Here is a 15128-nt window from a genome sequence, read left to right as displayed (position 1 = left end):
ATACTTCTCCAAGGAGGGATCTGGTTGTTGGAAATACCCAATGAGGTGGGAGGAAAGGACCACTGCCACCCCTACCCAATGGGGATGATGCTGTGTCCCCAAGGGGAGGACTTCCATTGCAAGTGGTGGTGCAGAAGACAATCCCCAACCTGCCATGTCCTATTGAGCTCCACCTCTTCCTTTGCCCTTAAAGAGCATTCCAAAAATTGCTTTTCCTTTACCTTGTTTGGCTCATCCCTGTTGTTGCTGGCCCCTTATCTGTTCCTGGGCAGATCCCCTAGGGAAAACTGGAGGCTTGTTTGATGGGTTGTACTGGTATTTCTTGGGTTGGGGTGGGTGGAACTCCTGGGAACATTGTTTCCCAGTTTCCATCTTACCCAGCAGAGTAGGTACAGTACAATTCTTTTGACATGCTTGTTTCAATAGTTCCATTACAACAGTCTTCAAAGAGATCATGACAGAAGGGGGAGGAATTTAACAATAAGCTGACATTGGGAAGCATCATACTGAAGCCTGCCAATACTTCTTTCCAGGCCTTGTGGCACCATTCCATAAAGTTATACAGCGCTTCCCATAGGGTTCGCATAAGAGAGTTTGCGACAAAAGCGAAGGCAGTTGATTGTTCCTCCTGTGATTTTGCCCATTGGGACACCAAACTGCTGGGTAGCCAAATTCTGAGGGAGCTTTTATCATTTAAACCACTCGCATATAACCATTTCCCCTTACACCAGGTGAGGGGAACACTACTAATAGACAGAGAAACAGATATGGAGGAAGGGAAAGAAATGGAACCAGGATTCGGAGGTGTCACTGGGGTTGCGTCCCTACCCCACTCCCTCCCCAATGAGGTTGACAAACACGTCTTGTCCTTCTTTCTCCTCCTACTGAACTTCTATCACTGAGGATTAGCTCACCCAACACATTCCTTGCAGATTGAAGCTTGAGTACACGTCTCCACCTTACGACAGTACCTGTGGGGGTCTACCGTCATGGGAGACAGGAAGAGCCCACAATGAAACCAACATCCCTCACAAAGGAAAAAAAATATTTGCAAAACCATAAGTAATGAAGGAAATTAATCCATCTACTCAACATTTAACAACAGTAGGATGAGAGAGCGCTGCTAGATCCACTCTTAATGGCAGCTGAAGAAAAGTAGCTAATGACACAAGTGAGTGAGGGGCATTCCCCTGCTCATCCCCTTATAACCACTGTTAACTACCTTGTTACCAAGTTCAATAACCGCTCCTGCTGGCACTGAGAATACTTCTATATAAAAGGCAATAGTTTGTATTCCTGTAGGAACCAGGATTATCGTTGGGAACACTATTCCGTAGGACACTTAAAAGTATTCACTTAACTTTCCACAGCAGGTAGTTGTGACAGCTTAGCAATTAAGCACTGCAAAATGAAAAAAACACTTGGGGTCAACAACACGATGTTTAAGAGATTGCAGACCTGAGAGTAATGGGAATTGGCCAACCTGCAACACTGTTGCCACATCTGCAAAAGAAGGGTGAACCATAATCGCTATAAGGCAGGATAGAGGGCCGTCTTGCCTTGTGTCCATTTATACTCCATCACTCTAAAAACAATGGCACTATTCCAGCCTAGACCAGGTATTAGAGAATTCTTGATAGTCGGTCTGTCTTAGCGAGCCCCAAGTGGGATCATAAGGGTAACTCCTTTGAGGAAAAGCAGTGGCTAACTATAAAAAATCTCAACACAGTATTAATGAAAGCATAGACTTTCAAGAAGCTTGCAAGCTACTTATAATCATTATCATGCAATATAATACTGTCAAAAATAACAAAATTTTTATAGTTTGCATTTTCCAAGGTATACAAACCAAAGCCTTGAAAGTGGGAAATATCTTTCATGCAAAGCTGAGTGGCTGAATGAACACTGTTACAAGGTTTGTCATAAGGTGGTACTAGTGAGTAAGCAAGGGTAGCAGCAAACCTCCAAGGATCTCAAGCATCACTTTATCTCTTGCCTTAGGGACACAGCAGAGTGACAGTTGAGACATACATTATAAGGCTTTGGCTTGTATACCAAGGAAAATACAAATTATTTTTAAAATTTGTTGCTCGTTCCTACGGGATCACAAAGTGGTGCCGCCTATTAAAAGGAGGCTTTACTTTTTAAGATGGGTGGTTGCCCCAAAAATAGCTGTAGAAAACATTCCAGACAGACAAAAATGTTCCTGGGAGAAAGAGATGTCTACAAGGAACATTATTCTCAAGAATCCTTACGAATCTGGTGAGGAGACTAGAAAAGTAAAGTCCTGGACAGTAAAAACCAACGAATATGGGGAAGGAATTTTTGAAGAACCATGCCACTTCCCATAGGGGAGTGACATGTCAGTAGGCAGCACCCCTTGACTATTACTAAGTAATGGGATTCTGAAAGCAAAAGAATTCAAGTGACTAATACAAAGTAAAGGGTTAGGGTAGCCTCTATCGTGTCACTTCCCACCTTGTATAAGGAGGTAACCAAAGGAAACAATCTAGACTAACTAGAACTGGCTGCTTGTTATGTACTTACCTGCATCTCAACTGTCAATCACCATGTACCTCAACTAGTTAGTTCTCTGAAAGGAAAGGGATGGAAGGGGTCCATATACACACATCGTTTCCATACTTCCAAAAGAGAACTAGGTGCATGTACTCAGATAAAAAAAAAAGCTAAGGTGATTACACAACTTGTTGAACAGCCAACACAGGCCCTATGGAAGTGTCCAAGAACTTGTGAGCAACATTCCCCAGACAGAATGAGGTAGAAGTAGTGTCTAAGCCAGACTGCTGCCCTCATTACCTAACAAACAGGTCTTAAAAAAGTGAGGAATGAGCCTCATGGAGAGGAAGATGATGACAACAATAGAGACGATGGTAATATTGATGATGAGGAAGAAGAGAAGGAAGACCTTTTTCTCCTCTTACCATACAGCACATTAGCTGTCAAGTGACTAGAACTTATACACGAAATTACTCAAGAAATAGGCTTGTTCTAAGGAAGATCAACAGGAAGGACAACCTCAAGCGTTGTTCACACTGTCTAGTAATAGTCAGTGTTGCAAGAGCCATGGTTGTTGGACATATTATTAGCAACTGGAACTACATGCTTCCCAACAATCTTCAAATCTATGTTGCTGCTGTATATTCATGAGAAAAACCACAGCAGCAGAGACGAAATTACAAAACAAAATATAAAATACTAAATACAACACAGCTGAAAGCATAAGTGATGCTTTAGATGCTCGGAAGTTTGCTGGTACCTCACTCACTCACTAACCTTTTAACAATGTTCATTCAACCATTCATGTAAGCATAAAAGATATCCTCCTCTTAAAAGGTGCTGATTTGTATTTCTGTAGGAACAAATTAATCTTTGGCAAACCTTAAACCCCTATGTGCTTTGCAGAGATGTTGAAAACAATCATCAGAAAAACATACAATGGCCAAATATAGTATACGTGGCAAGTACTTATATCTTTTCCCATTAAAAGACAAAGATGACAAAAACAGAACTAGAGTCCTTTAGTTCTGACCCTTTACCTTAAAACAGATTAGTTTTGGTAACGCTGGTTGAACTACCTAATAATGCTAAATTTCAAGTCAATTCTGAAAAACACTTTGATGTAAACTATGTTAGCAAGATGGGTTATGAAATATTTCTCTTACGATACACATTTGTTTCCCCTTTTAAAGTTATTAAAACCTCAATATAATACAGTTTACAAAGGAGCAACACTGGGAAGTTTGCCTGAGGAAAATGGGTAGTGGTAACAAAAGCAGATAAGTCATGGAAGAACATTCTACAGTGCAATTAAGGTTCCTCAGAGTTGGACAGATTACTTCAACCAACATGCTTGCTAACTTAAAGAGGAATTAAACATCATTTGGTATACTTGAAGACACATTTTTCTTAAAGCATAAGGTGGAGAGAGTATAACAAGAGAACCTCTGATATCTTGCAGTGCCAATTAACGGTAAATTTCGAAGGTACCTAGTAACTGACAACGACTTAATGCAAACGGTCAAGAGACGATTTTCAAACTTGTGGAGAAAACTAACCTTGAGCTGCAGCCACAGCAGCTGCTGCTGCTGCCGCCTGTTGCTCCATCTGTTGCTTCTGGTTTGCGAGAGACTGTATCTGACCATTTGCATGTTGCACAAATGCATTGTGCTGTTGCTTGTATCCCTGAAAAGCCAACAAAAACTTACACCCTTGGTAATGTCCAGACAGAAGATGACAGGAAATAAAACCATATGTTCCTTTGAAACTCTTAAAAGTTTATTTCAAAAGGAAAGTATCTTTCTATAAGCTTTACTTGTATCACTACAATCTCTAATAAAAGAGAATACAGTACAAGCTACAATCACTAAACACACACTCAAACTTATGCTTGTTAAAATACACAAATGATTTTTATGCCAAGTCATTGATGGGTCTATGTCAGCTACTGGTCACACACCTGATTTATTAGTTTTCCAATAAAAGTTATACTGTATAATGCTGAAACTTGAGAGGAATTTTGATATTTTATTTCTTTTGTATTGATGAGCTCACTTATATAAAAACCACATCTTTCTTTTGCTTTTCAAGGTAAGTTCATCTCAGCTGAAGACAGCATGTACCGAATTCTCCACTTTAATGGACACATACAATTAAAAAACTGAGTAATATACAGTAATTACAATAGGTTTAACAAAAAGTAATTAATATCCTCGTAGAACAACATCATGATTCTCAAACAGCGCTACAAACAAATGTACACTCAAATTCATCAATATACAAATTTCAAAGCAGTGATGACACTAACCTCAAAAGTTGCATCGATGTGTTGGTTAATGGTAGCGACAACTTGTGGGAACTCATCAATCATCGCCTTTTCAAAATTGCCCCAGGACTCGACAGGGTTTTTCAACTGCATAACCACATCATCTTCTAGTTTGATTTTTGATTCCCATAGGTTAAGTAGCTGTAAGGGATGTTCAATATTTTATGTAATTAATACAAGAAGAGAATTAACAATTCTGGCCGAAGGCCAAGTGCTGGGACCTATGAGGTCATTTAGCGCTGAAAGGAAAATTGAGAGTAAAAGATTACAAAGGTGTAAGAGGAGGAAAACCTTGCAGTTGCACTATGAAACAATTGTTAGAAGATGGTGAAGTTAGATGGAAGAAAAAATATGAATGGAGGTACAAGTAAAAGGAATGAAAAAGGCTGGAGCTAGGGGCCAAAGGGACACTGCAAAGAACCTTAAGCAATGCCTACAGTGCACTGATGGCACTATCCCCCTATGGTGGTAAAATTAATACACCAATCAGCCAAATACTGCAATGAATTCTTAGTCTAAAAGATGTGGCTTTGTTGGACTATACTAAGGATCTCTGGTTCTCTATGAGACAGCACCATTATAATTCAGCTAAAACACAAAACTTAAGAAAACTGTACACTTATGCATTGCTTAGCTTGGATGACAAAGATCTTGAATTATAGGATTTATACTCTGTACTTGTAAAAAAAATATACATTATAGATTTTTTTTAAAGCATCCATTCATTTACAGGAGTCAATATAGTTTCAAGCCTCACAGAGCTCCTCTTCAGGTTAAAGCATATACAGGAATGCCTGCATATGCTTTGCCTTAAGAAGCCTAGTCTAGCTTGAAACTGTAGTCAGTTCTCTAGATTAAAGGATGCTCAATAATGGGTTTCTATTTATCCTGAAAGATGTCTTCTACTTTCATAAATCAGAGCTGGCTTATGCCTCAATTTGACCACTAATACGAAAATATCCTCACCTTGTCCAACTTTGATTTTTGGTCTTCTGAAGCAATTGTCATAGCATTGCAGAACATTGGAGCCAGAACCTTTTCTAGGGCTTCTTTCAGGTCATCAGCATTTTTCCGTACACTGTCAACACACACACATGAACATAAGAGCAAAAATGAGAGATGCAAGATTATTCTAAACTCATACTTCAAATATTCATGTATCATAAAGTGAAATCAGAGCAAAACTGTTACAATAACAACTCACCAATGGTGTAGGACATCATTCATCAGATAGATGATGTGAAGCTTATGTGTGAATGGACCATTATTTGCAGTAGCCCTGAGGAACAGTTAAGTTATTGAGGAAAGTGGATTCAAAATAAAGTTTAACAGACAACAGATATTCTAAAACATTGTTTGAATTGATAATACATTAAAGGCATTTCAGGTGGAAAGTGTGCAAAACCCCATAAAGGGAAAACTAACATAACACTGTTGATGATGATAGCATATACAGAAAATAGTCTGTATATAAATAACATTATAAATACTATAAATTAACTTAATGACACCACTGAGTTACATGTCTTGACAGGATGAGACCAAGACTGAAGTGTCAAAGCATAGTGCCAAATCCATGAACTGATGAGGGTGATGACTTCAGTGTGCCATGAAAGACACACTTCATGTGGAACCCCCTTGGGATGAGAAGTTACAAAAAGGTAGCAAGCATATATATTTAAACCCACAGTCACTAGTACAATATGTTTAATAGTCATTTACTCTGTTAAATAAGCACTCAACATGACAAGGCAACGGAAAATGCCCACTGTTAAATGCATCAGCCATATTCGTGCAAGACATGTTTCACAAGCTACTACCAAAGGAGCTAAATTGGGGGATTCAATTTTGCCAACCTTTTATCAAGGCTAGGTAGCTACAAAATTGTACATACAGTAATCGTGACTTTGATGTCATGTTGCAATTGGTTATTCTATAAACACAAAATAATGGATATGAGAGTAAAATAATAGTCACAAACATAAAGATATTGATGAAAGTAGGAGCTGGGGGGATTGGATGTAAAAGGTAGTCTCATTAAAAATACTAAGGACTGCAAAATATAACTGGAATAACAGAACTTCAATACCTGATAGGTATAAGAAAAGCAAATAGGGAAGAGAAGGTACAACTACACAATGTTGTGGTGGAAGAACAGGCCTTCAAAGAGGCACAATAATTCTGTAACTTTGGGAACAACTGAACTGCAAATCAAGCTTTGAGAGGGCGTTATTAAAAAAAATAGCTATGGCCTGGGTAAGCTGGAGATTGCTAGATCACCCCTAATTAACGAGTACAGGCAGTCCCCACTTATCAGCGGGTTCGGTTATCGGCGATCGGTTTCTGAGCTTGTCTAGTGATGAAAATTGGCAATTTTTGGAGCCGACAATTGGGTATTGGCGCCAATACATAACTAACAGAGGCGCCGATAACCGAAAATTGGCGATTTTCGGGGCTGATAAGCGCTGAAATTGCTGATTTTCAGTTATCACATCGTCAGAATGGAACCCCGCCGATAACCGGGGTCTGCCTGTACAGAATTCAATTTATAAATAAGCAAAATTTATGAGTGTACAAGGCCTGTACTGCTTTATGAAGCAAAGTTCTTGACGATTAATGGCCAGTGTTGAAAGATCATATAACAAAAGAGGTTGCAGTGTAATATGTCCAATGGGTGGAAAACAGGCTAAGAACAGGTAGGAAGATCCAGATAATGATGGAAAAAAAGGTAAAAATGAAGACTTAGCCAAGATGTGAACCTCAAGAGAAAAAGCATCTGAAGACAGTGGAAAGAATTCACTTAATACCCAAGAATGCAAATGTAAAGTATCATATAAAATTTTAATAATGATGAACAAAATTCCTAATAGAGAGAGCACGAACAGTGGATCAAATACATTTAATTAATTCTTTTCATCAATATCTTGATGCTACACAGGGAAAATATCTTACTTCCACAGAAGGTATTTCGATATCCAAATGTTTTTAGTGGATGACTGCGCATTGGTGAATATCCAGTGCTTGCCATTGGATATGGAATCCTTTGTGCAAGACTCGGTAATAGGTCCAAGTAATTCATCAACTTCTTGTGTGGAAAATCCCAGTTCTATTGCCTCACTGCGCAGTAATTCGCCCCTAGCCATGTATATGCCTTCTCTTACCTGTACCTCTTTCTGCTGCTCAAGAACCTGAAACCAATTACAATATAAGTTAAACTAGTTTGAGGACCTAACCTATTTACAATATTATTTCAATTGGTTTAAGAACCTGAAATAAATCAAATTAGTGTAAGACTATGCCAACATCTAGGGAAAGTTAAAAGCAGTACACCTATTATAGGAGGATACATCACTTAGCATAGTGTGCATACACAAAAGCATATTTGGCCAAACACTTATTGCAAAATAGAAGTGCGCATACAGAACTATAGAGGTCTTTGCATTCTTTGTACTGTTATGTGAAATTCAATACAATAATCCTTCATGAATATCTTACAATTCTTGTACAGTTTGTCTGACTTCATTTAGATACTTTACTTCATACTTGTCAGAAGTGCATATGCTGATGAATGAATAAAGTAGTCAATGGATAAACATAGCAAATGTACTTAAATATTCTATAAAAATATCATGCATGATATAAATAAATCTGTACTAAAAAGGGCCAATGAATGTAATACAACCGTATCTCAAGAAGATTCAAATATAATTTACAAAATTTAAAATAGGTACACAAGAGAGAGACACAGAGATTATTTACCTGCTGTTGAGCAGCTAAATTCTGTTCACTCTGATGGATTTGTTCCTGCAACTGTTGTTGCTGAGCAGTGATTGCATCCACATTCGTTGAAGGAGGAGGTGGTGGAGGGGGAGGCGGAGGCTGCACGTACCCAGTTGTGTTAGTCGTGAAGGCACCAGGTTCACCAGCCTGTTAACATTCAACAATGGAATAAACCTCTATTCATGATCCAAAGAGAACAATACTGTATCTGTATGGCCTACAATACTTAACACTGTTCTTAAAAATACCATGATTACTATAAACTGCTTTACTAACAATCAAAGAATATTCTCTAAATGCAATGTAATACAAACTTCTCATTTCCAGAGGTCTTTTATTTCTCACAATGTTCGACTGTGGAACAGTCTTCTTGAGGATGTTGTGCAATTAAAACCTCAAAAGTTCAAGCAAAGATGTAATGCATTACTACCTTAAAATAATTCACCTTGTATTTTAATTATTTATATTTTTACCTCTTTATTAATTTATCTTTTTTCTTTTCTAATAACTGACCTCTTTTTTCTGTATTTCCTATCATATTCTATAACTTCTCAAACGGACAACATATTCTTTAGAAGCTTGAATTTCAAGTCCATGGCTCATGCAGACCTGTTCCATATATTAATAAGGGCTTATCTCCTGAATACTAATAAGAATACCAACTCTTACTCAAGCTGTTCTGAAGAAATTCTCAAAAAGCCTGCCATCACAAACCCTCTAGATTCTGGTACTCAACATATTTCATTCCCACAAAAACCAGTTCTATTTACTAGAAATCTTACCTGAACCTTAAATAATACTCTAAAATTCATCTTGCACTAATTTTTTACAACAAAATTTACAGTAATGGAAGCAAACAATGGTTCAATCTAGGATGTTGGGGATTTTCTGCAAGATCATGTGTGAGAACATTAACAAATTCAATAATTACACAAGGAGCAGCAAGATTTACAACACCTGAAGTGAAAATGTACAGTATAATGACACCCTAGGGAAAGGGACTGTTAAGTTGTGGGTGACTTACACTTTGAAACAAGAGCAGCCTAGTTAACTCCCAAGAACCCAAAAGCCCACTTTCTCATGAAGAAAATTGAAAAGCTACAGGCAAAAGCCAAAATACCTCAAAATATCAATTTGCCCCATAAAGGGAATACAGGTCATAGCAAGAAAATGAGAAGGGACCACACACAAAAAAGATTTCCTGAAAAATGACTAAAATAACAAAATTTTCATGCTGCAAATTATAGGCAGATTAACTATTCTATAAATACATCATAATACCTCACAGCCATAATACTAACCTGAGGAGCTGTGTATGTAGCATCTCCTGGTGGTGGGGGAGGGAAAGACTGACTGTGTGAGAATGGAGGTTCAGATGCTGTCGGAGGAGCAAAATTAGGAGATGGGGCATAATTAGGCTCTCCGGTCGGTGGAAAGGCTGACGTGACCTGTGGGAATGATGTAGGAGGGGGTGGTTCACTTGTAGGTGGGGGAGGAGGAGGGTACTGCCCTTGAGAAAATCCACTGGAGGGTGGATTCCCCGGATTGAACTGGTTGACGTCTGCTCCGGGATATCCTGAAGTGGGTGGGTAGGGGTACCCTGGGAAAATTCTGACCGGGGAATGAACCACTGCCGCCTCCTCCAGGAAATCCTCCTTGGGGAGGGGGAGGGGGTGGTGGAGGAGGAGGCTGGTGCATTGATGGTTGCCCTTGACCTTGATTTGAGTGTTGTGGCTGGTGTTGTTCACGAGCTTGCCGATGCTTCAAAACTGATTCAGAGAGGAAGAAGGGAATAAAATAAATGAAGAGTCCAATAAAATATCTATTATGCAAACTATACAAAGATACCATACTTCAGACAAAAACCTTCATTAATAAAAGTTTGTTGTTCTGTATATTTAATAAGAAATATCCAATTCAGATTTTGAAAGCTTCACAAAAAGAATTCCCACAAAGTATTGACTTCAAACCATCTACTAATTTCTGGTTACCTAATACTGCTCAGATCTAAACAAAATGTAATTCAAGCAATCCTATTCAGTAACAGCTGGAACTGAAGAGAACAACAAGTGAAAACAACAGATTTATCAATCTCCAATATCTCAGGAATTTTTCAAATTCATTGCATACATACCCTGTTATAATAAGGTTTTAAATAAAATACTTCAGTAAACAAGAATATGTGCTCCTGCACTCAGATGATTTACTGTTCAGTATTTGCTAATAAAAGGAGTAGTATAAGAAAGCAAAATATATACTTTCAATAAACACACAATGCAGAGCCAACTGTGTCTTGCAAATAGACTTACATTAAATATTTTGCAAAATGGATAATGCTAATGAAACACTGTAAATTTGCTGAACAACAGTTTTAATTACAAAACAAGAAAATTCAGAACTATTAATATTTAAACCACTGGAAGGTAGGCATTCCCAAACCAATGCACTCTAACATCAATACCAAAAAAATGGCATGTGCTGACCATAAAATAGGCTGTTAACTTACTTTCTTACCCTTTAATATATGAGAATAAAGGAACAACAAGAATCTACAGTCCAAAATATCAGTGCACTGTTACTTTTCATCCACTGTACAGAGAATATATGACTCTAAAATGAGCTTCAAGATAAAAAATTTAAATCTTTCATATCATACATCCCAGAAAAAAAATTAATAGGACAGTCATCTAAAACTGTGCAACCATATGAACTGCAAATTAAAATCAACAATCAAAGAAATTGTACTTATCTGTATCTGTATTACTCTAGCTAGTAGGCTGAAGCTAATAAATTTAGGCAGATGATGATAGTAAACTCTAGGAGGAATAAACCAAACAATGCTAATTACAAACTGTCACCTATGACTTTTATGAATCCCAAACATGAGTATCTGCATTATACTAGCCTAGACCAGTATTCATTAACCCTTTGAGATTCCAGTGACTTTAAATAATGTCACTCTTTTTCAACCATTGAGATACTGATGACATCATCCATAGAAAATGTGTCATTCTGACTTTATATTCTACTTGTTTTTCACTTTTGCAAAATAAAAGTATAGTATTCTACTTCAAAATGACATTTCAAAGAGCTTCATGTCACAAAAAATTAATTCATATCATGGAATGAAACAAAATAATAGTATGTCCCTTAACTGGTGTACATGTGCGTGATCTGCCATAGACAAATTTTTGGGACTCACCAAAATCTCAATGGTTAACAATCTATATCTTTCATACAAGGTATGAACTTGATCATTAAAATACAGTACCTAACCACCACAATCCTACAAACAGCTCAAGTAAAAAATATTTAACTTAGCTCTGATACTTACTGGCCTGTTCTGTAGTTACTTTGTACTGATAATAGTTGAAATACTCCCCACCAAAAAGAAAACTAAATTTAGGATTTTCTTTCTGCTTTGTTTTTGTCATCTGTTCAAATTCTGGGCCATTTCGGGCAACAAACTGGGCCAACTTATCAATGATGTTCTTGAGTTCTTGATCTGCAAAAATGGAAAGTCATAAACCAAAAGATTAATTTGATAAATGTTAATTTTACAATCTTGGAGGAATTCAATCCCTGAAACATCACTTTTTTATTCAAATATGGAAAAATACTTTAAAAATTCACAGAAGCACCTTCCAGTCTGCTGAAATCATTACAAAAATTAACGCACTCTCTCAGTGACTTAAAAACCTTTTGAATCTAATGAAACTAGGAAAGCAAATTATAAATACACTAGACAACAAACTGTTTGACATTTGAACTTCAAATTTTAATGACTCCTCTTAACATGTTATAATGATAACTATAACCAATTTCAACCTCTTTTTCAAATAATTATATTGTAATCAGTAGTTAACAACAACTTTTGCTGGTATAACTGAAGACTACTACTGTCACCTGGTTCCCATAGTCATCGACTGGAATATTACTGCCTTTTGTTTATGTTATTTACCATCTTTTGTTTATGTTGTTACATTCATCCAATGGGGCTGGTATTATAAGAGGTGCCCATTTTGCACACAACTAGTAATTACCAAACCAGAAGAGTGCAGTTCTAGTCTTCATTTCCCTTTTTGAGTAGAGCCATTAAATACTAATCAAGGAAAACATTAATAAGTTGGAAATCATCTGAGTAGTTGGCAGACCGATGAGATCATGCTCTAACACTACCTCCAAACAGCAGCTCATTCCATGTTTATGATGTTTAGTGTTACTTGGGGGGGAGGTTCCCAGGAGGGGTGGAGGCCCACTGTCCAGGTCAGGGTACAGTGCCCTGAGTAAAGTTAGGAAGGTAAGGCCTGGATAGGTCAGGACACGGCATTCTAGGAAAGGTTAGGTTTGTTTTCATCTGCTAAACCTCTAACTGTAGTTTTTAACTTGCCACAATCATTTATCCTAATCACTGGCAATGTACATTTCACCTACTTAATGATTCACTACATATAAAATGCAGAAATATTATATGAAAAACCCCATGCTGTGCACACTTCTCTATTCCTTTTCCCTAAAATGTCAAGAAACTTATCCTTAACTGTTATCACTGAGGGCTATAAACTTCTTACAAAGTGTTTCTGAGCAAAAATTATAGGCAGCAGAAACATTCAGTTCATTTAAAAAAAGGCTAATGTCCGACATAAAGGCTTGAGAAAGAAAACAGGTCCCTATCAGCACACAAAATTTTTTATGTTTTAATTATCTCAACATTACCCTACAGTCAGTGCAAACTATTAGCAGGAGCGAATGCAGAGGAAGCGGTCACGGCTACCACAGGTCGGGTATTCATTTTTGTAGTCAGCATATCACAGGGAATAGTATGAACTAACCAGACTTACCTTAACCTAACCTAACCTCCCTCTACCTTATACCTTATTATAAACTTTGATTTTATAACCTAACCTCCCTCTACCTTATACCTTATTATAAACTTTGATTTTATAACCTAACCTCCCTCTGCCTTATACCTTATTATAAACTTTGACATTATAACCTAACCTCCCTCTGCCTTATACCTTATTATAAACTTTGACATTATAACCTAACCTTCCCGTGCCTTATACCTTATTATAAACTTACCTTCCTGTGCCTTATACCTTATTATAAACTTTGCTATTGTTTACCGTGGAGAACCTAGAGTATAAGAGTTCATATTAGACTAACGTAAAACCTGGCCTAGTTTAATTGTACTTTACGAATTAGCCTTGCCTTACGAACACACGAGCCAAAGCCTATAGGCTAGGCTACGCCTATTTTTCCGACTGTCAATTTTGTCCTATACGTTACTACAATCCAGTCATATTCCTATTTCCCCCACCCTGAAGCTATGCCTACTTATTAATTAACATATGGAGGGTCCCCAAAAGGAAAAATGCTCCTGGTTAGGGTTAGACTAGTTGGTTTAGGATAGGTTAGTTTATTTGATGTTTATAGGTAATCCTATGCCTACGGCTCGGACTGACATGTTGACCGAAGGTTTAAGCGCCTTCATTCTTCACACCATTTCAGTATAATTCCTTACCGGGAGGTGGTTGAGGAAGCTCCATTTTGTCCCCGTGTCGCAGAGAAACGCTAATTCTGCTGAATTACGAATGAGAACATGGGAACCAATCAAGATTTCTTCATGCCCGGTCACAATGATGCACACTGACAACAACTGCGAACTTTCGTGACCAACATCGTCAAAAGTGACGCACTTCTTCTTCTGCTTAAATTAAGTGACACTTGTGGTAAATTGGTTATTTTGTTTTTAGATACAAAATACTGCATAGCAAACAACAAAGTTTTGGTTATGTGGTAAAATGAACCGTACTATCCAGTCAGCTGTCCTATGATATCAAAGTTATAGATATTTTTCAATAAAATCAGAGATAAGAAGAGAAACGGAAATCTGGTCTTTAGCATAATAGAAAACCGGTGCACAAGTAAAGAGGGATATTCTAGATGATAACAGTGTGAGATTATAAATCATATATCAACGAGAGAGAGAGAGAGAGAGAGAGAGAGAGAGAGAGAGAGAGAGAGAGAGAGAGAGAGAGAGAGAGAGAGAGAGAGAGAGAGAGAGAGAGAGAGAGAGAGAGAGAGAGAGGTAGTTAGGTTTCCACTGTGGTAGGAAGGTCGAAGGGTTATGTACAGGTACAATCATATATGGCTACGTTACAACAATTAATCTCTTCCTGATACTAAGTGAAGCAGAAAGGAATAGGAAAATATAAGAGCGAAAAAGAACATTTTGGGATAATCCAGAATAAGAAGAAGGTGGCATGGTTGCTCTTCGTTATTTTAATGAATCAGAACGTCAAAGTTTTTCAAGTTTGTTGACTATTTTCTAAATACAAATAGTAGTATCAATGACCCTGAAATAAAACTGCGGATTAATTGACAAACAGTACTATTAAATGGATCTTGTAAAGAGAAGTGACATGAATAATCTTAAAAAAATATAAATTGTTTCGAATATTTATTGTTGTAACATTAGTGAAAAATTGCCAAACTTTTTTTT

The 15128-nt window shown here is 37.4% G+C and overlaps 1 protein-coding gene across 1 annotated transcript in view; it reads right to left on the bottom strand.

Annotated features, from left to right (window-relative positions):
* LOC136827399 (calcium homeostasis endoplasmic reticulum protein) overlaps window positions 1-14305 on the bottom strand; it is a 28349-nt gene extending 14044 nt beyond the window's left edge. Inside the window, 10 exon segments of the mRNA XM_067085050.1 lie at window positions 4077-4203; window positions 4826-4984; window positions 5810-5921; window positions 6048-6122; window positions 7796-8031; window positions 8603-8770; window positions 9925-10228; window positions 10230-10392; window positions 11958-12128; window positions 14148-14305. Of these exon segments, the coding sequence (XP_066941151.1) occupies window positions 4077-4203; window positions 4826-4984; window positions 5810-5921; window positions 6048-6122; window positions 7796-8031; window positions 8603-8770; window positions 9925-10228; window positions 10230-10392; window positions 11958-12128; window positions 14148-14172 (1540 nt within the window). The 5' untranslated portion in view covers window positions 14173-14305.
* Between the last annotated feature and the right edge of the window lie 823 nt (window positions 14306-15128).

Source organism: Macrobrachium rosenbergii, chromosome 1 (genome assembly GCF_040412425.1).
Source record: "Macrobrachium rosenbergii isolate ZJJX-2024 chromosome 1, ASM4041242v1, whole genome shotgun sequence".
NCBI classification, from domain to species: Eukaryota; Metazoa; Arthropoda; class Malacostraca; order Decapoda; family Palaemonidae; genus Macrobrachium; species Macrobrachium rosenbergii.
Note: the sequence above shows the minus strand (reverse complement) of the source record. Positions and strands in the feature narration are given on the sequence as shown.